The 24,379-nt window shown below is 41.0% G+C and overlaps 1 protein-coding gene across 3 annotated transcripts in view; it reads right to left on the bottom strand.

The window, feature by feature from the left end:
• cd2ap (CD2-associated protein) overlaps positions 1–15,403 on the bottom strand; it is a 111,302-nt gene extending 95,899 nt beyond the window's left edge. For 2 of the 3 annotated variants that reach the window (XM_085432838.1, XM_085432840.1), the window contains exon 1: positions 15,012–15,403. In XM_085432838.1, coding sequence (XP_085288964.1) covers positions 15,012–15,015 — 4 coding nt within the window. In that variant the 5' untranslated portion in view covers positions 15,016–15,403. The remainder of the gene's footprint in view (positions 1–15,011) is intronic. The other variant, XM_085432841.1, reaches the window with a different exon arrangement.
• Between the last annotated feature and the right edge of the window lie 8,976 nt (positions 15,404–24,379).

Here is a 24,379-nt window from a genome sequence, read left to right as displayed (position 1 = left end):
TCCACTTTGGAGATTTAACTCCCTCCTTCTGGCGGATAAAGAATGTTGTGAATTTATTTCAAGCTCTATTGAGGAGTTCTTGTCCTTAAATCAAAATGATTCTGTTTGATATTCTCTGCTATGGGAGACTCTTAAATGCTACCTGAGAGGTCAAATTATTTCTTACTCTGTTCGTGCTAATAAAAAGATTAATGCCAGGCTTAAAGAACTTATAGCTGCAATTAGTAACCTTGATCAAAGTTATACACTGAACCCTTCTCCAGAATTACTGAAGCAGCGGCTTGATTTGCAAGCAGAATTTGATCTTATGTCAACCAAAGAGGCTGAGCACTTATTACTACGCAGTCGTGGTTCATATTATGAATACGGTGACAAGGCTAGTCGCTTGTTGGCACATCAGTTACGACGTCATGCCTCCTCACATGTGATACCCAGTATTAAAATCTCTTATGACAATATCACTACAGATCCCTTGGAAATTAATTCTACCTTTAAAACATTTTACTCTTTGTTGTGCAAGTCCGAATTTCCCACGGATAAAGCTAAAATGAATGAATTTTTTCATAATCTTTCAAACCCTGTTATTGGTACTAATATTGCCGGGCAATTGGACTCCCCATTATCTGTTGAAGAAGTATTAAAAGCTATTACATCTATGCAGCCTAATAAAGCTCCAGGCCCAGATGGGTTTCCAATTGAATTTTATAAAACATTTATTGGTAAATTTGCACCATTGCTTTTGTCTGTGTTTAATGAATCCTTGGAAACGGGTTCATTACCACCTACTTTCACACAAGCCACCATAGCGCTCCTTCTCAAAAATGACAAGGACCCAACCTCCTGTGGTTCCTACAGGCCATTATCTCTGCTTAATGCCGATGCAAAGGTATTGGCTAAAGTAATTGCATCTCACCTAGAGGATGTGCTTCCTCGAATTATATCTGAAGAGCAGAATGGCTTTATAAAGAGACGACAATTGTTTTTTAATACCCGTACACTCTTTAATGCTATTTACTCAAAGCATCTATCTGAATTTCCTGAACTTGTGATTTCTTTAGATGCTGAAAAGGCTTTCGATAGGGTGGAGTGGGAGTACTTGTTTGCAGTTTTAGAGAAATTTGGTTTTGGCGATAAATTTATTTCCTGGATTCGGCTTCTTTATTCGTCCCCTAAAGCCAGTGTTCAAACTAATGATGTTTACTCTGATTATTTTGCGCTGGGTCGTGGTTGTCGTCAAGGTTGCCCTCTGTCAGCTTTACTCTTTGCAATTGCCATCGAGCCTCTGTCTATTACATTGAGACCTCCTTCTGTATTCAGGGGAATCATCCGTAATGAAATTGCACATAAAGTATCATTGTATGCGGATGACTTGTTATTATATATGACTGACCCTGTACGCTCCATCCTTGCTGTTTTAAGTATTCTGGATAATTAGGTGGTTCTTAACACACTCAAAATCTGGTTTCAGTTTAGACGTGTGGTGTGACAAGGGTATAAAACAGTTCAAACATTTATATGTGGATGGTGTTTTCAATAGTTTTCCCAATTTGTCTTCTCGTTACAATCTCCCTATTACCCATTTGTTTCGCCATTTTCAAATTCGAAATTTTGTTGCCAAGTGTTTCCCAAATTTCCCCTCTTTACCTCCAGAACAGCAGTGAGAAACGACGTTATCATTTATTCCTCATCACAGAGGAACCATTTCGAAACTCTATGATGCTATCTTGTCTTTTAGTAAGGACTCTAATGTTAAGCTTAAGTGTACATGGGAAGGAGAACTAGGAATTCGAATACATGAGGAGTCTTGGGAACAGGCTATAGCGAGGGTACGATCTTCCACCTCCTGTGCTCATCTTGGACTTATTCAATTTAAGGTCATACACAGGGTGCATTTCTCTAAGTCTAGACTTTCTGAATTGTATCCAGAAGTGGAAAATAAATGTGATAAATGCCATGGCTCTCCTTGTCACCTTAGCCACATGTTTTTTTCTGTGTCCTGAGCTAGAAGGTTTCTGGACAGGGTATTTTGCTATTATGTCAACTGTTCTTGGGGTAACTCTTCATCCTTGTCCTCTGATTGCTGTAGTCGGGATTCCTGATCGCTCACTTACACTTGATTCCACACAAAAGGATATTATAGCCTTCACATCCCTATTAGCGAGACGTCTAATATTGTTGCATTGGAAGTCTGTTAAATATCCTACTATTTCCCGGTGGCTTAAAGATGTCATGTTTTTCTTAAAACATAATAATAATAATGATAATAAATACTCACAAAGAAAACGGCAGCCGTCACAACCTATGTCTAAAAATGTATAGTTTCATGCATCAGTTAAAACACTCGACTCTAGGTCTATGACGCCCAGCTGGAAACACTTCACAGAAGTCGAACTGCCTGAGATTCACAGAATTTACAGAAAATGTTGCATCATTGTGATTTATATCGTTATCGGACGATAGATGTCTTAATATCGGGATATGAGATTTTGGTCATATCGCACAGCCCTATATATTCCTGTAATATGTTTGATGGTTGTGTTGATCTGTGTGGGACTGGGGGAGGGGGGGGGGGGGTTCTTTGTTTTAGAATGCGTTTTTGTTTAGTTGTTGGTGTAGCAGTGGACAAAGTCCTCTTGGTTTGTTCCTTGGAGGAAATGCCTTTCCAAATATGTTAAGCATGGGCGCATTAAAAGACGGCGTACAGGTACTGTGTGTGCGTGGCATCAGCAAACTTCCTGCCTAGTCACTAGAGTCACGCCACGGGGCAGCAAGACTGAGGCTGAAACAGCTGCAACCTATGAAGTAACGTTGAGGGTGAAAGTTAGAGTTTCCTGAAAACTGAAAGTGAAGAAAAGTCTCCTAATAGCCTAAGCTGGACAAGCTCAGATCAAGCAGCAACTTTCAGACAAGTACGGCTGCCACAAACGATATTTTGATAGTCGACTAGTCACCGATTATTTTTGCGATTAGTCGACTAATCGGATCATGCATCCATTGGACGTAAAGCGCACCAGCGTGCGCCTGCTCTTATATAACTATCATTAGCTTACAGCTTGAAGTGTTTAAGGTATGTGCTAACTAAAAATAAAGACAAGATGATAGTTTATTAAACTTTTAATGAAATTTGCAGATTGTAAATGCAAATGTAAAATATAACAACAGGATACTGGAGTAAATTCTCTACCATTTCACACTTCTGTTTAATCAGTTCTCTGTTTGACATTTATTCAGCTGTGTAAAAACTGTAACTTTAATCTCAGCCAAACCAATTTACTGAGGAACAAATAAAACATTGAAAAAAGCCAAACAATAACATTTTTAAATTATGTCTGTGAAGGTTCTCAGTCATCCAGGTCATCGTAGTCAAAGGAGCTTGCAAAGAAAAGCGTCTGGACTTCTTTAAGTTGCTTGAAGACGTTTCACCTCTCATCCGAGAAGCTTCTTCAGTTCTAAGGTCAAATGGTGGAGAGTCCCAGATATAAACCTAATGGGAGTAGGGATGGGTATCGTTTAGGTTTTATCCGATACCGGTGCCAAATCGGTACTTTTGAAACGGTGCCGGTGCTCAAACGGTGCTCAAACCGGTGCTTAAAGAATGGAGAACACAAAATTGGTCCAAAAACCTCTCATGTTCAGCTGTTTTTTGTAAAAATATAACAATGTTAGCCTTTTCTGCAGCTATGGGGCATATATGGTATCACTCTTGGCTGGAAGCAGTGCTTAAACAATGGAAAAAACACAAACTTTGTCCTAAACCTCTCATGTTTAACTGTTTTCCACTTTTTCTCTGGTCATTTTAGCCTTTTTAGCCAGGGTGAAGGGAGTATCTGCCATCAAACAAGAGGACAGCCGCATGTAGCTATGATGATGTTTGCTAGTTCACCTTACATGCATTAATGTAATAACGTGGTTAGCCTACTCAACGTAAATTAGCTATTCACGCAGAGAAGAACGGCTGCTGCTGCCACCATCATCCGTCATCATTTCTGCTACACTGGCAGGGCTAGGGGCCAGGACTCTCCTCTTCGTGTTTTTGGGGGATGTTGCATAACAGGCAACCCACCCGCAGTAGATGTGCTCGGTGTGAGGTCTCGCAGCAAGCTATCAAATACGGCGCATTTCTGGGCTTTTAAAAAAAACGCTATGCGTCGCCAGGTGTTTCGTCGGATTTAAGGTGTTACCTCCTTTGACAGTATCACAGTATCAGCTTAAAGCACTTGTTGCAGGCTGCTGAGTTTGCATACTTTGCTGTGAAGTACAGCCAGACTTTTGACCGCTTTGCCTTGGACATTTTTAATCTGTAGCTCTGCTCTAACAGAACGTACGTACCTGGCCCCGCCTACTATCCTCGGAAACGTAAAATGATTGGCTAGAATCTAAAGTGTATCACAGCTCAGGAAAAAAAAGCACCGAAATAAAGCACCGAAATGTGCGCTGCTTTTCGGTCTGGTTACTACCGTTTATGTCAGAACCGGTGCCATCATGGCACCGGACACCGGTACCCATCCCTAAATGGGAGTGACCCCCCACGGGGGGACAAAAGGACCCACTGATGATCCTCTAATCGCCTGAGCCAGACTCAGCAGTCCATCTGCATCTTAAGGATAAAGGACACTCTTTCGAGGATGCCAATGTTCACATTTTGGACAGAGAGGACAGATGGTTTGAAAGAGGAGTGAAAGAAGCCATCTATGTCCACTGTGAGCGACCATCTTTGAACAGAGGCGGGGGTTTACGACACCAACTCTCTGCCATCTATAATCCAGTTTTGAGATCCCTTCCCAGACGCCTTAACGCCCACTCACATCCTGGGCCATCTGACCTCAGGAATTCGCATGATAAGGTGGGGCCAGGTTTCACAATGAACACACCCGAAACTCTGGCTGATTGGGACCCACGCCCAGTTTCCCCACCTTGGCTCAGGCGATTAGAGGATCATCAGGGGGTCCTTTTGTCCCTCCGTGGGGGGTCACTCCCACTAGGTTTATATCTGGGACTCTCCACCATTTGACCTTAGAACTGAAGAAGCTTCTCGGATGAGAGGTGAAACGTCTTCAAGCAACTTAAAGAAGTCCAGACGCTTTTCTTTGCAAGCTCCTTTGACATTTTTAAATTATCTGAGTGACTTATATATCATGTTTAACCTGAGTAGTGAAAGACCGCGGGGGGTTTGAAAATGATGTGCCCCGGGAGTTTGCTGTTCTCGCCAGCTCTAGTGGGCCTTGAACCCTCTAGCTATCGAGCTGGTGGTTCTCCGAAAACGTCGGAGCACTTTTGCAAATATGTGATGTCTTGCTAAACCGAGCAGATATTTGAGGTTTACACAGCTACATTCTCGCCTGAAAATATGTTACAAGTTTATTTTGTGACCCAGAAAGAGAAATAAGAGTAATATTAAAACTAAGTAGCTGCCGCCATTGTTGAAAACTGGAATTGGCTGGGCCGCGCTATGAACTCTGAGACAGGTTGGGCCACAACGGATACACCGACCCATCCTTCAAATCTGGGGAAATGAAGGACGCATTTTTCGGCCGCATTTGGGGGAGTCTTTGAATTTGGACAGGCTTCGCCGTGTCACTGTAACGTAATTCGCCTACAAATGCAGCCTCCGAAGGATGTGGCTGCTAAATCTGGTCACAGCTATGAAACCGGACACTGCTTCTTCTTCTTCAGGGTTTAACGGCAGATGGCATCCCTGGACATGCAGTGCTGCCATCTTCTGTTTCAGTCCGTTATTATACTCTTAAATCCTACTACTTATTCCTGCGTCTTTCAGGATCTTACAAAGCTTCAAACGGCGCATCAACTATTAAATTGGTCGTCGACGATTTTAATAGTCGACGTAATCGTGACTAGTCAACTAATCATGGCAGCCCTACAGACAAGGCATATCCTCAAGTTCTCTAGTCCTGGCCTCTGCCCCAGAAACAGCTACACTGCTTTACAGTTTATATTCATAACACCTCATAACTGGGCTCTGCCATACAGCACATCTGAACATACACTCACTGTTTGCTAGGCGTTGACAAACAACTTTCAGCACCGAAGCAGGAAGCTGACGGGCCTACAGGTGCCTCGCCATCTTTGTATTGCTGTGTAGATGTAGGTCAGCAGGTCTGCTAGTCCTTCATGGCCAGGTGACACCAGACTACAATAGATTGGCTCCGTTACTGGTGCACAGCTATCCTACTGCATCAATGATGTGAAATTAACTGGACCTTAGTTTGAATCATTTACCAAACTAATGTGAACACAGTATCGATGGTGGTGGTGGTGGGTAGGGCTGGGCCATATTATACTGTTCACGGTAATACTGTTAGGCAACAATAGGAAAATGAAATATCGCGATAGAATATGAGTAAAACTCGCATGCGCAGTGCCTTTGTTTTCATACGCACATGGCCGATTGTTGAGTGAAACAGATGAACCAGAATTGGTTTGTAAAAATGGTGCAACTTCAGTGATGTGGAACTGGTTTGGTGTTTGTCCGTCAGATACACGGCAAAGCACATTTTTTTTGCAGAACATGCAAGCGGCCGTCGTTATTGTCGTATTTGTCGGACTAAGATGCTCTTAAATCTGGGAGTAATCTGGGTCCTAAACTCCGTAATCTTCAGGTCAAATGAACACTGCAGCATCACTGAGAGTTAAAAACTGTCTAAATTCTTTCATCTTTATTAAAACGATCAGCATTGCTGCTTTACCAGGTGTAACTATGAAGTTTAACTTCCAGGCATCCATGAAAACAAAATGTATTACATTTAACGGAGTTAGAAGTTAGCAGGAAGCTAGCGGAAGTTAGCTCGCTAGTTTCGCTAGTTACCTAAGCATGATATAGAGATTTCTGAAAAAAAATCAAACGTACAGCTCTGCTATCACTTCCAACATAAATGAAGACAGGAAACTAAACAGCAGTGACGTTTATAGGGTTACTGAAGTTGGGCTAGCTGGTATATAATGATGTGCTACCTGATCGGTAGCGACACAGCTATGTTAGCATAACATAAACAGTGAAGCTGGAGGACGAACACTAACACTTTTCCACTCGATAAAAGTTAACGTGAAGGTTCTTCATGGTTAGAGACAAATGCAATCGCATGGCAGGATGCTGTAAACGGACCAAACTTCAGTCAGGAGAACAACTGAGATAATCCATCCACAATACGAGGTTAGTCATTAATATACTGCAACAACATGGGAATAGAGCAGCTGTGATAGAATACAGCATTAATGAATCAATGGTACAGAAGTGGAGGAAGCAAGAAGAATTAGTTTAATAAAGTTTGATTTATCTGACTGCTTTGTTTCGCTTAATGTGCCTTATAATCCCGTGCACTTTATGGTCCGAAAAATACGTACTGCACACTGCAGTTTAATGTTGCAAAGCACCTCTTTTTAACTTCAGTGGATATTATACATGGTTATGCTCAGGATATGTCAGCCCATTTCTACTGGAAATGCCTTTTGGTTAAACTTTCAGCAAGGAATTTGCATTTGCACTGTTAAATTTTTATAAAGCTTTAATGTACATAAAAACCAGCTTCTTGTTTAAGTGAAAATAAATGGAAGGTTGCCTTTTTGCGCTAGTAATGTTGTGGAGTTGTATTTTGTCTCGCATCAATTATATCGTCAGTTATATCGTTATCGCAAATTTTCAAATATATATCGTGATAAATATTTTTGGCCATATCGCCCTGCTCTAGTGGTGGGGGTAAAAGCACCTCAAGTTTTTAGAATACATCAATAATGTGGCCAGCGGCAGCCACATCCCTGCTGCAGGAGTGCTTCTACTGTCTTGCTCTAAATGCACAACTGGAACGGAGAGACAAGAGCTCCCAGAAGCACAGCAATTAAATGGTAGGAATAGTCAAAACAGAGGAGCTCCAGCTGATGACAGAGAGCACCTCCTGTTTGGTGCCACAGCTCATAACAGTGTTCATCTCCTCTTAACCACCATTTCCATAACCCTAACCTGTTTCCATTAATTGGGTGTCCATCCCAAACGCCCTGCAAAGTGACCACAATACCAGTGTCGTATTTGGATTCTGCACATCAAAATCCATAAGAAACAAATCCATTTCATCTCCAAAACAGACAACCAACGAGCATAGTCTACGTGTGGGAAACTGTATGTGTGTACTGATATGGGCAACTGCACACTGTCACACCACCTCTCAGCATTCTGTATGTTATCTGGGTGGGTGAAAACAAAGTGTGTAAATGCAGCAGGATGTGTCTGAATGAGCCAGACTGCACTTGGTAAGCCAGGTGTAAATCCAAGACAAAACAGCAGGTCCAGCTGCTGCTGACTCACCGCACTTACGGACATGTGTGATAAACCCCTTTCCCTCAGGCCTTTTCTTGTCTCTGATAGATATGGATCATGATACGGAATGCCTGGAAACATTAACATTTACAAACCACTTAACGCTGCTTGGCTGTACAACAGACCCACGGAGCCTCACTCTCACAGCCAACAGACGGCATTTCTATGGAGATGCAACCACATCTCTGAGTGGATACAATGCACACATCCATGCTGCTGCCCTACTGACTACTGAGCACGGCCACACAGGGAAAGCAAAGTCAGCCGTCTCTGATGTGGGTGTGAAAAAACTAGCAAAAATAATGTTAGGAAAGAAATTTAAAAAAAAAAAAAAAAAAAAAAAAAACAGTAACAGTGACGGTAACAGTGTGATGACACCTAGGCGTGGTGGAGCGGTACTTAAGGATTCTTGACATATTTGCTGCTGCTGTGACATTAGTGAGAGAGGGAGACGGCTTATGTTTGAGGACTTGATCCACTTTGGAAACACGCACACGGCAGAGTTTGGGACTGCGATATAAAAGAAACGCTGACTCAGCAGGTCCCCTTTATAATTCACTGCATTCAGCTCTGATCTGGGTCTTTAAATATTCACTAATACGTGAAACGACTCCACTTCATTCAAATGTAGCTCCGCTGTATTTGGGTCATTTGCTACAACAACTGATCCAGCTGGACACTAAAACTAGACTTGCATTAACAAACATGTATTCTTTTAAAATCTGAATATTAACTCAAACAGCTGCTTCTTGTTTGTGTGTCATGTGTATTCAGAGGTTATACTGGAATGCAAAAATTGTACATCTGCACAGCAAAGTGTTGAAGTGGGTCAGGGTTTACAGAGCCAATAGCCACTAGATGCCAAGCTCAGTTCCAGTCCCATGTAGAGGATCAAATTTAGGACAACCATAATGGCATTAATGGATATTGACTAGGGCTGCACGATTTTGCATAAAATGAGAATCACGATTTTTTTGCTTAGAATTGAGATCCCGATTCTCTCACGATTTTCTTTTCCAGTATAAATATTTATTGCGCTTATTAACTGCACATCAACTTCGTAACAGTTGAAACTGAACATAAAAACAATAAATAAACATAAAAACAACAAATGTCTCACATTTTGTCATTGCCAAATGTTGTACTGCTTGAAATTCCGTCTCCACCGTTGCTCGACGCTGCGTGTATAGAGCAGGTAGTGCAACAATAGAAAAATAGTTGTGGGACGGCACTGTGTAGCGTTTGTCTAGGGTGTTGATCATTTTCCTAAATCCCTCGTTTTGCACAGTGTTGATAGGAGCCATATCTTTGGTCAGGTGATAAGTGATAGCCTCCGTAATGTCTTTGTGCCTGCGGGAGTTCGACGGGTATAGGGAAGCGCTGTATAAGGTTCCCGTTATTGATGTTTGGGTGGTTGACCGGGACGGATTTTCTCCTGTCACTTTCTCGTCATCCCTGACGTGTTCTCCGTTGTTTTTTCCCTGCTAATTTTAACATCACACGGCACAGCTTCTGTATCACGTGGTATAAGGCTCTGCCCTTGTCATTTGTTGAGCAGGAAGAGTGAGCGCTTGTTTTCTTGCAGATTACGTCCCGGATCAAAATGCGGTACAATCGTCGTCTTTTTTTCCCCTTTCTTTTTTTTTTTTTTTTTTTTTTTTAAATCGTTGTCATTTGGAAATGAGATCACACATAAGTATGAATCGAGATCGCGATTTTCTAACGATTAATCGTGCAGCCCTAATATTGACACCTTAAAACTGAATCCAATGATGATCTAAAGGCCTTGAATTTTACTGCAGTTAACAAGAAATTTTTAAAATGTCTAAGTTTCTATCTTCTATTTAAATCTTCTCATATCAAGAGACAAGAGCAACACTTCTTGATGGACTAACTGAATGGCTGCTTTGTTACTGGCCTGATCATTTAAAGTATTTAGTCCCAGCAAGTCAGCTCTGAGTAACTAGTAGTCCTGTAAGCTAGTCCAGTGTTGCTCTTTAAACGTCCAGATACCCCAGTGAAGTGTTCTGAAGTTATCAAGGAGTGTTCACACAGGAACAGACCAATGCAGATTTAGCAACCAGGAGCCGTGCAATATCAATGAAATGCAGCAAAGCACAGTAGGTGGGTTCAGAGCTCAAGTTCTTCAACACAGGAAAATGACTGAAGCAATTACTACTGGTTGTAAAGTGGTTGCCTATAGAACCAGACACTGATACATCCAACTGTCATTTAGGCCTATATTTAACCATCTTCCCTATGTTTGAAGACTTGTGATTGGCTGTATTACCATCACCAATATTTTATTAGGTAAACAAAGTGGTGTTCATTGGACGAACAGATCAGCAAATGCCCGAAAATATCATAATCAAGACAGTCAAATGAATTCCAACTCAAGTCTATGGCAACAGTAACAATTCTACTCTGAAGATCTGCTGCAAGCTCCACATGACAATAATACTTCCATAAATCCAGTCTAGCGCTGTAGGATAAACTGCATTTAACTGTACCATGACACACTGCAGATGGCATGAGCTAACACAGATAGGATATTTGTTTTCTATTCAATCAGGAAGCTGTCCATTTTGCTTTACCTCTTCCCAGTTATAGAAGAAGGAGCAGCTACTGGCCACAGCAGGTATTGTCTGCATGTTTTGTTTGACAGAGTTTTTATGGCGGATGTTCTTCCTTACGCAACCCCAAAGGGGATTTCCATCTCCGGCTGGAATAGAACCAGTGACCTTTTGCTTACCAAGTAAAAGTACTGACTTGCAGGATAAAAAAAATTTTTGAAGTTGAACTAAATTAATTAACTGAAATTAAACCACACGACTTCATTATACTTTTTCAAGCATTCATTACAAGGTTTTAAAACATACATAAGGAAAATCATCCCTTAACCCTCCAAACTTAACATAGGTGATAACTGTTACCTGTATATTTTAGAGAAGCCAAAACAGACTGAATAGTTTTCACATGTGCATGTGTCAGAATGATTATTGTCTTTGTGCCAAGAGAACAATTTAAAAAAAAAAAAAAAAAAAAAAAAAAAGAGGAAAGAACCCAGACCAGGTGAAGTGTCTGTCCACCTCTGCTGCAACTCTGGTTAGTCATTGCGCATTCTGATTCAACTCAGCTGGGGAAAAAATATTATTCAATCTAAATATACATATCCCAACTACACTCATAGCTATCAAATTCGTAAATGCAAAGAGCAGCAAATTCCCACCATATGTCCTGTCTGTGAGCTCACAATCAATAGACGAGCTATACTGGTTTGACTCGCCTTGCACGGCGCAGGTGAAGACTTTGGGATCTTATATAAGCTGATGACAGAGAGGAGGATGTTACAGGGGAGAGAGAAAAGGGGGGAAAGGAAGGAAGGAGCGAAGGGTGTTGGGGGGTACACAAGGCCACGCAAGCGAGCCGACTGCCAGGCAGGCTGCGTGCTTCACTCAGTCACTCACACACGATCAGTAAGGAGGAAACTCATAACTGCATTCCTTCCCCCCTGATCTGAGAGGTGGCTGATACAAAGAGCAGTGTGCTGCTAGGAGAAAAGACACTCACTGCCTGGATTCTCTCCCCATTTAACAGCTTAACAGGTTGTTTTACTGACGCCTTAACACACATTAAACACAAATGGAGTTTAAGTTTCAGTCAACTAGTCAAACTCGCCTTCAGTGGGACCCCTATTTTAAGCTAATATTTAAACAGGTCCTGCTCTACTAGGGACTTAACCAGTAGCTTTATAAGCAAACAGCAGGTATGCATGTCAAACAGGTCCCGGCAGTCTGAGATGGCTTACATCTAGGGGTGGGTTTTTATAATCGATTCATCGATTAAAATCGATTCTGGCTTGGATAACGTAAAATCGATTCATTAAAATCCTGAATCGATTTTTTAATATAAATTTATTTTGTCCGAAATGCCAGAATCTCTGGTGACATCTCACAAAATTTCAAGAACCACCAAACAGTAAATGAGAGCAGGTACAGGGATTCTGCACATAGACTTAAACACACAGCGCGACCCGCGGATCAGAATCAGTTAGATGTCGCCTTTCTCACAGTCGGGGCTGAAAGCCGACAGCTCGCTGATCCGGGTCCGCGCTTTGTGTTCACGCCCTTTATGCGCTGATTCTAAAGCTGTTAGTTTGATCTCTCTCCAAACAATATTGACCGAATCAGCAGCAAAAGAAGATCCAAACGCTTCACATAAACATCGTCATGAATTCACTCTTTTACTGTTTTGCTTCCATTGCGATGCGCAGCTCTCTCTCTCTCCCTCTCTCCCTCTCTCCCTCCCCCTCTCCCCCCCCTCTCTCTCTCGAACAGTTTCGCTTTCTTCATTATTCGCTTGCTTGTTACACAAGTCTACTGTTGCTTACAGCGCTGTCGGCCGCTGTTTTTTCCCCTTTTACATTCTTCCGAAAAGAAAACCTCATTTCTGCTGTTCAATACTGAACAAATTGAAACTTTTTAAAATTATTCAAAATGCAAAATGCTTAGTCATGTCTCTAATAAAACCGCTGTAACGTCAGAGGTAATGTTCATTAATTAATGGTTTTCTTTCGTTTTTGATGTACTGCAGAATATTTTTATAAAATCCCAGGCCAGGAAAATCACCTACATGTTTTTCTGTGTTTTATCTTCAGCTACTTTGACACAAAGGCATCTGCTGTGATGCTCACACCTTGGATAAAGTCTTGAGAGTGTCAGCTTCCTTTTTATAGATACAAAAATATGTAAATGTCCTGATCTGAATTATATCTCTGACTGTCAAAATTTCCCAGATTTAAATCGAATCGAATCGAATTAAATCGACTCGTGGATCGAATCGATTCGGGACCTTGTGATTCGGAATTGAATCGATTCTAGAAATCAGTGACGATACCCAGCCCTACTTACATCAATGCTAACTATTGATGTTAAAGTGACACATACTGAAAAAGGACTATTTAAACACAATGTAGGAGAGCTTGTTCTATCAGAAACCCCCAACACTGGATTAGAAGCTGGTTGTTAAAGAGCACTGATAGTCAATGCTCTCCATATGGCCATGAATGATCCAGTCTACCTTAATCCCTTACTTGTGACAGATATCAGCTGACAGGTGACAGCATTTACATCTGTCTTTAGATGTTTTCAAAGGCTGACAAAAACAGCAACATATCTAGACACGGCTCTAGAGAAATGATCGTTCCCAACGCCACCAACGCCAGGGTGGGAGGTCAACACTGACGACAGACTGTTAAATACTGGCTGAGGCCAGCAGAGATTGGGTTTAATATTAAATCAAACAGTTTGGCCCATGTCCAGACTGATTTAGGCTCTGCTGTGGTATTCACATCCTGCTGCTCCAGTTATGTGTGTAATGAAAAGTTCTATGCTGATATCTGGGGACTGCTTTTTCTTTGTCATCTCAGGCAACCCATCTTCCTTTCTTTCTTGTCATAAAAAAGCTAAAAGTTAAAGACCAGGAGATCTGTCACCTTGAGGCTGACTGCTTGTAGCCTAAACTAAGAGAAGGGAAAGCAAACAGTGTGAGTGAGGGGGCTCACTCACATAGCTGGGACATGTTCAAACGCAGCTATGAATGAGCTACCTGATCAAAGGCATAGCAAAGTCAGACACAGTAACTCTAAGCTAGTTAAAAGCCCTGTGGCTGTGGGTCTTTTTAAGCATCTCTGTCACTTGAAAATCCCAAAAAGTCCCAGACACCCAAAGCTGCAAAAGCCTGAGCTTAAAACCGGTTTTACAGCATACAGTAAATAAGTAAAATTTCACGCAGAGATAACAAGTGCACACCGCTACACTAACCACAGCCTACAGAGAGCTGCAGTCTGATGATACAACAGGGGAGGTCTGCACTGTACACATACACACACACACATCAGAGGTTTGCTTTGCATGCTGACAGCAAAAGCAGCATGACGGTCACAACAGCAGCACCACACTCTCCTTGACAGAGATGTGTGCAACATCAAAAGCTGCAGTTACACAGTTGTTTAAGTCTGGAAGAATCCACTTCATTTTTTCTATCATATTGAGTCCACCTTAAAAAAAAAAGACCCTGGTGTACGATCACGCAAGACGAAGCAGAGGAAACTGGAGGATGGCATGCATTAGGGTGTGGGAAGTCAAGGAGAGTATGCCACGGAAAACTTCCAAATCACATCAGGCTTAGAGCAAACGTCAGAAAAGGAAGTTATTAATACCCTTTCAGAGCCAAAGACGCCAGGTTCACGTCACAAGTTTCCAGTCTGCGTACTTCTATCCTCAGTTTGGATAATTACCTCTGCCGGGTGGGAATAAAATGGGAATTCCGAGCTGCTACGCTATTTTCAGCACAGTGAGTGTTTTCGCGGAGGCCGTGTGGACTTGAGCTCACTCGAAGCTCCTGGTAACATTAGCTACAACCACAGCCAAATCCGTTGGTGGGATGGAGGTGGCGTTATCCAGCCAGGCAGTCAGCTAGCTGGCTAGGCTAGCTTCCAAGGCTGGCTAACTTTAACTCCCTGCTGGTATAAAAAAGGGGGGAGGGGGGACGCTGACAGCGTGACTTAAGACCCTTAATTTGAAGCTCAGTCTGGGTTACGATTGCGGGCTGGGTGGGGAAATAAAAAGCCGTTAACGTATGAACACAAACAGACACACACAAGCGCCACATCATGGAAACTCACCCATTCCTGTCCTTCTCGGCGCCTCGCGATCAAATGCTGGGATTCTGTCGTCCAGCAGCCTCGCTGCTAGCTAACTACTAACCAGGTAGATGAGCACGGCCAACCGCCAAGAGTTTTCTAGTCGAGTTACTGATGAAAAAGAAGCCAGATGAGGGGTATATCCATTCGTCTTCGCTTCAGCAGCGGCAGCAGCCTCCCTGGTTGTGTCTCTCGGTAGTGCTTCTAGAGTTGAGTGCAGGACGTTACCCAGGAGTCTCCACCTTTCTTGGACTTGCCTCCACGGCTCGCTGCTACTCCGATTGCCTGATCCTTGCTGCTACCAAAACACTACATAGCAGGAAACTTCGCGATGTTTCATTCCCGCGAGAGGAATGGTTAATGGAATGTTGACACCCCAACCACCACCTCCTCCTGTTAACTTTGTGATTTCAGATGTCTTGTGACATTTGGGACCACATCTAACCTACACAACATACGCTGTTATGAATGTCAGGCCCATAATTTTTGGGCCGTTTGAACGATAGCAGACCTTCCAGTGCCATAACTTAGCAATAAGTGCAAAAAGTAGCACTGGTAGACCCAAACGCGTCTGATCTGAGTATAATTCTGGGAGACTTAGTAGATTATGTGAACAGAATGAAGTACCAAAGTGAAATATTGTGATAGTGTCTCCCTATAGTATGTGTGCATTGGTTTGCAAGGTGCCACAAAGACATGTAGCATTTCCTGTTTAATTTAGCTGAAACTCGGTGTTGACATAATGTTAAACAACCCAGTACAGTTTTCAGCTGTCTCAATAGTGCTGGCAATAAAGGGGTGTTTTTTGTTGTTGTTTTTTTAAATAAAGATGACTGCACAGTGCACACATTTAATTACACTCATCTCTGATACCATACACAAGAGAAAGTGTTTGACAGAAATTAAGAATAGTAATAATATTCACAGAGTCACGGTCTCTGACACTCTTCGAGGACTCAAGCTGTAACAGAATAAAAGAACTCAATCACTCACTCTGCTGTGGCTCATCGTCAATATTGTGTCAGATGCTTTAACAAGGGCAACGAAATCACAAAGTCAACTTCACAAGCAGCAGCTGGAGACCACTTTCAACCAGTCTTGCATACATTTGCTGGTGATCAGCATTTTTTAGTAATGCAGATTCCTGACACTGCCTGTACCGGGTATTCTCATTTTCAGCTCCAAACCTCTTCCCTCTTCAGAAAAGATCATCTCCCTCACTAACAGTATGTAAGTCCCAACATTTTCAGGTTCTGACAGTGTCATTTTTCCCCAATAGGCCTCTTTTATTACTTTATTTCAACAGGTTGTATCTTTTCTTGTTATATTATTTTTTATTCTCTAATTATCTGCTCTGTTTAGCACTGTTTGCTGGTAGATTTACTTGTAGTGTAGCACTTTGTTAATGTCTGTTGTATTTAAATTTGCTGTGACTTGTCACAATGTAACAGCACTGTTGTTAGAGGGCAGGTCAAACAAACAGGCTGCCACTGTAATGTATAAAGAGCAAAAAGCTAGCACAGGAAGTAAGTAATGAGGGCAGCAATTAACACCAGCAATTAAAGACATGTGCAAAGCCGTAATGTAATGTAAGCACTGGGATAAAATGGAAAAATTAGAATGACATTAAAAACAGTATAATATACTATGTGTAGCCTATGTGTGAACACTACTTCACAAGCCTGTTAAAGGAAAAAACAGGTTATTATATTGTGTTGTGTAATGAAGTCTGAGACATAGGTCAGTATGAGCATCTGTGGTGGTCTGTAGGTCAGAGTGAAACTCAGAGTTGTTATTTTAGTAACCAGCACTAACCAGCTTGTGTTTGCTGAAACTTGGACATAACTGCTCCACACCTACTACAGTTGGGAAGGACTATTTACTTCCTTCCACTATTTCAACACATTGTTTCTTTACACATGCACGACAACGACTCATCAATGCTTCTGACGTTGATCCCATGTGTTGCAGGAGTTTTGTAAATATCACGGTTTGGCATTTGAGGATGCAATGTGAAAGATTCACACCACAACCCAAACCATGCAGTGAAGGAAATGAAGGAAACATTCTTGGCACAAAGTATCAGTGCGGAATCATTTTACCTTCAGTATGTGCGGGAAGGACAGGAATGTTTACCGCAGAGACTGGGAAATGGGAAACACTTTAGTTTCATATCTGCAGTTTCTGATCATATGATTTTGTTTTTACCTTTCTTTTTTAAACTCTGAAGACAAAACTGTTTGCCCTACTCTGCAGTCATTGCCTTTGCCATTCTGAGCCGAGCTGTTGCTCCGCAGCTGTGGCTGCAGTGGGACAGTGGCTTTTGCGGCTTACTGTGATCCCAGAGAATGAACTGTTAGGAGAGGAAGTATTTGAGGGTAAATTCATCCTGACTGGAGCCATTTAAGCAAAATGTCAACAAGTTTTCAAAAGGCAGCACAAAACACAAATGCTATGCAAATGTGTCTGACCGCAGAAGCACAACACACACACACACACACACACACACACACACACACACACACACACACACACACACACACAGAGCATATCTCACTGTTGGCTGCAGTTGAATGGGATTATGAGAGCCATAGCCGTCCTCTTTTGTGATCACTGATGTAAATAATTTATCATTTTGGTTTTATTTTCCACATTAATGGAAAACACTTTCTCAGAATAGGAAAACACTTTTATCAAGCTTAAGATATAAATGTATGCATGCTTCTCAACACATTTTAACGAGTACTTACTCACTGTGATTTTTACTTTCTACAATAACACAATAAGAGCACACTTTTCAGTTTTTCTGTGCAACTTGAGACTGTTGTTTTTTTGCAGAGCTGGAATGGAAATGTGCCTCTCTTTAAAGCACTTTGGATCCTCCTCTGTTTTTTAAATGGACTGTAGGAAAATATAGACATAACAGTCCACACACTAAGCTTCAGACACTTCTCATAGTGCATATTTGAAGGTATATTTTTCCATTTCCAAAACAACTAATTAACACAAATCATTGGGCTAAATACTGCACTTGGAAAAACAAAAAGTAACAATGTATCTAGCATCTAGTATTACTCTGAACTACTTATACTAGTGCTGGTATTGACACTTTAAAGATGGAGGGCAGAAATGTCAGGTGGCCTCCACCTGTAAAACCATTTCTGTTTTGGGGGTTGTCTCATTGTTGCCCCTCTACTGCACCTGTTCAGTTCAGTTTATTTAAAGTGAGGTTATTAATAAAAAAACACAAAAGCGGAGACTACTGCTCCAGGAAGGAAGGGAGTCCAAACATCCAGTTATTCACAACTAACACTCTCTTTCCAGCAACACACCAGGGAAGGGAATTCAGGAATCCTAACAGAAGAAGCACATGGTGAGTATCCAGGGAGCGCAGAAACAGTGTGGCTACATAGCAACAATGCAACCAGGGTTTCACTGACAGTAGCTCAACCTTCTAGAAAAGACTGGCTGCCAGCCATTGCCTGACGAAGTGGCCTTGATGAGATCATCGGAGACAGGTGTGTGATTACTGCAGGTCTATCGGGCCAGAGGTGGAAATCCAGGATGAATCCCGCCCACAAGCACAGACAATAACAACTGACATAGGAGAGAGAAAGAAAACCAAAGCAGAGAGACGGATGGAGGCGAAACCTGTTATTCATGTCAGTAACACTAAAGCAGTAGAAACTGACTAACAACGCCCTCTGATACTTAACTGACCACATCAATATACTTTTCATGTTTGAACAACATAAAATCACGTTATTACAATATACATAATTATCACATTCGTACAATATAATATTTAATATTTATTTACTTACTATGTAAGAACGTGAAAGGTTTTTTGTTATAACGTGATAATTATGTATATTGTAAAGTGATTTTATGTTGTTCAAATGTGAAAAGTATATCGTACCAACATGATTGTATATTGTTCAAATGTGAAAGTATATTGTTAGAACAATAAACTTTTAATGTTATAACATAATATATCTCTATTTTTCTTTTGCCTGGATAGCAGCTCTACGCTACTGTAGTTTCCTGTGTCAAATGTTAACAAGTTCTCATTCCTGAGAAAAGGCACCTTGTCCAAACTGTTGTAGTGAAGCTGATCAGTGCCCAGCATGAGTGCAGTGCCGCTAGCAGGTGCTAGGTGTCACGCTGTTGGCCACAAACAAAGCCAAATCAGCTTAAAAATGCATTCTCCTGTAACAATGAGGTTAAAAACCTGTTGCATGACATAGTTTGGCTACACTACTGGGAGATTAGAGCCACCGTGTGGTTAGAATGTATAATTCCACTATTCTTAGACCATAACGTTTTCCGTAGGGGGGATGCCTCTGTACACCACTGCAGCACATTTGAAATCAGCCTATCAAGCTGAGACTGAAGTGCAGACTTACAATTTTAAGAAAAGTACCACATTAACTATTCAGGAATTACAGACACATTTATACATATATATTTATCTCTGAGTGGCTGAACAGTTAATGCAGTACTTTTCTGTGGTAAAAAATGAACAGCTTGGTGGCTCACAGTTTGTGTTCAGGAGACAGACACCCTCTCTACTTTCAAGATTAGAGTTCAACTTTCCCTTTTGATAAAGCATATAGTTAGGGCTGGATCAGGTGACCCTGAACCAAGACCCATTGAATGGAAGAGTTACGTCATTTCTAGCCGCCTTTTAAGTTTGGCGTCAGTTCCCAAAATTCAAACAAATCCCTGAGAATTAAAACCATCTACATTCTTTCATAAATAAAAACAAAATGATCAGTGTGGCTGCTCTACCAGATGTAATAATAAAGTTTAACATTCAGGCATCTATGAAAAACAGGATTTATGAAGTTAGCTCTTTAGTTCTCTAGTTAGCTCTCTGAAGATGATACACCATGTTCTGACTGAGGGACTTCTGAAAACTTTAAATGTACAGCTCTGGTATCAGTTCTGACATAAAGAAAGGCAGACAAAATAAACAGCAGCAACATTTAGGGTTACTGAAGTTGAGCTAGCTGGTATATGATAGCGTACTGTGTAATGGCTAGCTAAAGAGCTATGATTAGGAAAAATATAAACACAGCAGATTCACTGAAATGGACAATCTTTTTTTTTTTTTTTACAGCAATGGCAGATACAGAGTCTGAATTCAGAAATAGAGAATAAAAGTTTTAGTTGTGTTTATGCAGAAAGTTGAAGTTAAAGCTCGATAATTCATTTTACTGAACGGCTCTGGGTAACAGTAACTGTTCAGACAAATCCTCTCATATTTTACTGTTAAAATGCATGTATATTTGTAACTGTATAAACAATTGTATGTGGTATGTAAATATTGAAAATGAATGCATTTATAGATTAATAATTCCTATTTGCTGAAGGGCTCTGCCTGAACCGTCCCTCAGTTAGGCTGCCAAAGGCTCAGCCTGGTTCCACCTGACGTTTCTTCCTGTTAAAAGTGAGTTCTTTCTTCCCATCATCAGCAAGTCTTGCTCATAGTGGATCTTCTGATTCTTGGTTAAAGTTACCATCATAATCTGCTCTCATTGGACTTATTGCTCTTTGCACTTCTGATCAGATACAAACTACTCTGTATTTGGGAGCCTATCTCCCCCTACCACATTCCCTGATGGTAGCCTGGCACCTGTGGCTCGGTCTTTCTTTCTTTCTTTCTTTCTTTCTTTCTTTCTTTCTTTCTTTCTTTCTTTCTTTCTTTCTTTCTTTCTTTGTAGCTATGTGCGGATGCTCTTCGTGGATTACTGCTCAGCTTTTAACACCATCCTTCCACACAAACTGGTAGCCAAGCTACAAGACCTGGGGCTTCCATACAGCACCTGCATGTGGAGCAATAGCTTCCTCTCGGGCCGTAGACAGAGAGTCAGAGTTGGCCATCACACATCCTCAGCCCTGAGTCTCAGCACTGGCTCACCCCAGGGCTGTGTGCTCAGTCCACTGCTCTACTCTCTCTACACACACGACTGCACTCCTCGCCACCACAGCAACATCTTTGTGAAATTTGCAGATGACACCACAGTGATGGGGCTCATTTCCAAGGGAGACGAGTCTACGTACAGAGACGAGGTGGAGCAGCTGACGTCATGGTGTAAGGCCAATAACCTCCTCCTCAACACTTCAAAAACCAAAGAACTCATAATAGACTTCAGAAGGAAAAAGGCAGAGATCCAACCACTATTCATAAATGGGGACTGTGTAGAAAGGGTGGCAAGCTTCCGCTTCCTGGGAGTCAATATAGAGGAGAACCTTTCCTGGAGTGTGAACACCTCCGAGCTGCTGAAAAAGGCCCAACAGAGACTGTACTTCCTGAGAATTCTCAGGAGGAATAACATCACACAGAGACTGCTGGTGTCCTTCTACAGAGCCACCATTGAGAGTGTTCTAACTTACTGCATATGCATCTGGTACACTAGCTGCACAGGGGCTCAGAGGAAAGCACTCCAAGGGATCATTAACACCGCCCAAAAGATCACTGGCTGCCCTCTCCCCACACTGGAAGTTCTACACAACGCCCACTGTTTTAAAAAGGCCCAAAACATCATAAAAGACACCTCACATCCTGGCCACTCCCTGTTCGAACTGTTGCCCTCAGGCAGACGGTACAGGGCAATCAGAGCAAGGACTAATAGACTCAAACACAGCTGTTATCCAACTGCAATAACACATCTGAATACTACAAAAAAATGTCCATCACGCCACTCTTGTGTTAATCTATGCACGGTCTGAAGCATGTGTGTGGGAATGTATGTGAATGTTTTACTGTTATATCTTATTAGTATTTTAAGTATTCTATCTATTTTATTTATTGAATTTTATTGTTTTATTTATATTTTGATATTGCTAGGGATGATGCAATGATCGGGGACCATTCTTAATTTCGTTGTTCTCATGACAATGACAATAAAGTTTCTGATTCTGATTCTGATTTCTCCTTTTCCTATCCCCCAGTCATGTCAGTAGTAAGTAGTAGTTAGGCATTTTTCTTGGCCTTCAGACCAAAATTCCGATTGCTAGAGAACCAAATGGGACAGATAATAATAATAATAATAATAATAATAATAATAATAATAATAATAATAATAATAATAAATTGTAAAATTGCACTTTTGAAAATGATAGTCGGGATATTTGAATTGCAATGACAATTTCTGTCCAGTAGATGTCAGGCAATTGTCAGGCTACTGGAATTTTCAAGGTTCAAGGTTCTTTATTTGTCACATGCATAGTTATACAAGTATAACACACAGTGAAATGTAGCCTGACACACTCCTCGACATGTGCAAAAATTGGGGGGGGGGCTGTAGAGGAAGAACATTACATATATATATATATATATATATATATATATATATATATATATATATATATATATATATATATAGTATATACATTGGGTGAATGTGCAGTAGTAGCAGCAAGCAGGTGAATTCTGTACATTAATATGAATAGACATCTGACTATTTTACAGGATAGACAATATAAACATGTTTAAAATTAAAGGAATTTGAAATGTACATTGTTCCTTGGTTTAGTGTCTGGAAGAGAGTCCTGTCTCAGTCAATTATAGATGATGTGAGATAATGTGAGATGATGTGAGCGGGCGGGTGTGTGTGTTTAGGGCACGGATGGCTTGGGGATAGAAGCTCCTCTTGAGTCTCTCTGTCCTTGCCCGGAAGATGCGGAACCTTCTACCAGATTGCAGAAGTTGGAACAGTTTGTTGCCAGGATGGGACGGGTCCTTCAGTATCTCCTGCAATTTGCCATTGCAGGAGATCCTGAGCAGGAGAGCAGAGCAGGAGATGAAGGAAAGCTGCTGATGACAGTTAACAGGAAAACGGGAACACAGAATCTCAAGTGACAAGTTTGGTCCTGCAGTTACCCTGACACATTGTTTTGTACTAAATGCTAAACTCCTCGTTTAGTCTGCAGTGTGTTTATTACAGTGTAGGAAGACTGTCATGTTGTCGATTTAAGTCATCAAAGGAGTTTATTTTTTTATTTAAATGCTGTTTCTGTATCACTTCACACTAACAAATGACTTACTGTGCTCATTAAAAAATCCACTGCCACTTGCTGAAGGAACTAACATTTCAAATGCCACATTATATCACAGTATTGACCATAGGCAGCGTGTCTGGCCTTTTACTGGGTGCATCCTTTTTTTTTTTTTAACAATATTTTTATTGTTTTTGCAACAGCATACAAAGATTTGTTTTCACAGTAATATGCAGCAGTAGTAACAAAAAATGTCCCACAGGCTTCTCCACATTTAAAACATGTATCTGGAATTCTGATGTTTTAATTGTTCAATTTCACCAGTGTTACATAAGTTTGCAGGATCCAGTTGTATTGTAATAGCTTTAGGTTGCTATTAATCGATTGTTTTTGTAATTTTAAACAAACTGACTTCCATGTATCCTCAGAAATGTTGATATTTAAGTAATTTCACCAAGATTCTAACTTAGAAGCTGATGTTTCTGGAAAGGCAGTGACAATCCTGTTATAGAATGTTGAAATTAAGCCTTTGTTACAACATTTTTTCAACATGAACTCCTCTAGATGAGTTAACCGTTTTTTTTTCTTCTCCAATTCACCACATCTGTAAAGTTCAGTATGACGTTGTACATGATACAAAAGAATAAATACAGAAGAATAAAAACTTTATGTGAATATCTTTACTCTTCTTAAAAAAAACTCATAAAACAAGTAAAAGTACAAATGTGTACAAGTTACAGACTTCCTCAGTAAGTTTAAACTCTTTTGGAGAGATTTTAATTGTGTGTTAAAGGAGAAAGAGATACAGTAGAGGATGCAGAGTCCATCATCAATGAGGCTGTCTCTCCTGCATGACGTCCAGGTGCTGGTTTTCCAGTGTGTGCATCTGATGGCCCAAAGCTGACTCAGAGCTGTAACACCATCTATGGCTGCAGTATGGAATAGAGATGGACCAATCCGATATTACGTATCAGTCCGTTACTGACCTAAATTACTGGGTCGGATATCGGAGAGAAATAAGAAATGTAATCCGATCCATTAAATATCACGAAAGCACCTCACAAAACTTGCGACATGCCGTAACTCGCCTCATAACCTTAGCACGTTGGAGCAGTAGTGATGGTAAATTTGATTCTTTTTACTGAATCGAGTTTTAATGAGTCATTCACCAAAGTGAATCGGGTTTTTTGAGTCACTGTTTATTGTTGATTCACTGAGTCAGTGGCCCAGAGAGTGCAAAAAATTTACATTTTCACTCAAACTTAATTTGTTTCTCTTTTCATGTAAATCCTACTGCTAAGATGAATGATTCTATAAAAAAAACAACTATTTTATAGAGCAAAAAA

The sequence above is a fragment of the Copadichromis virginalis genome, linkage group LG15 (assembly GCF_057382275.1).
Source record: "Copadichromis virginalis isolate Kocher_CV1m ecotype Utaka linkage group LG15, C_Virginalis_male_GT1.1, whole genome shotgun sequence".
In the NCBI taxonomy this organism is placed as follows: domain Eukaryota; kingdom Metazoa; phylum Chordata; class Actinopteri; order Cichliformes; family Cichlidae; genus Copadichromis; species Copadichromis virginalis.
Note: the sequence above shows the minus strand (reverse complement) of the source record. Positions and strands in the feature narration are given on the sequence as shown.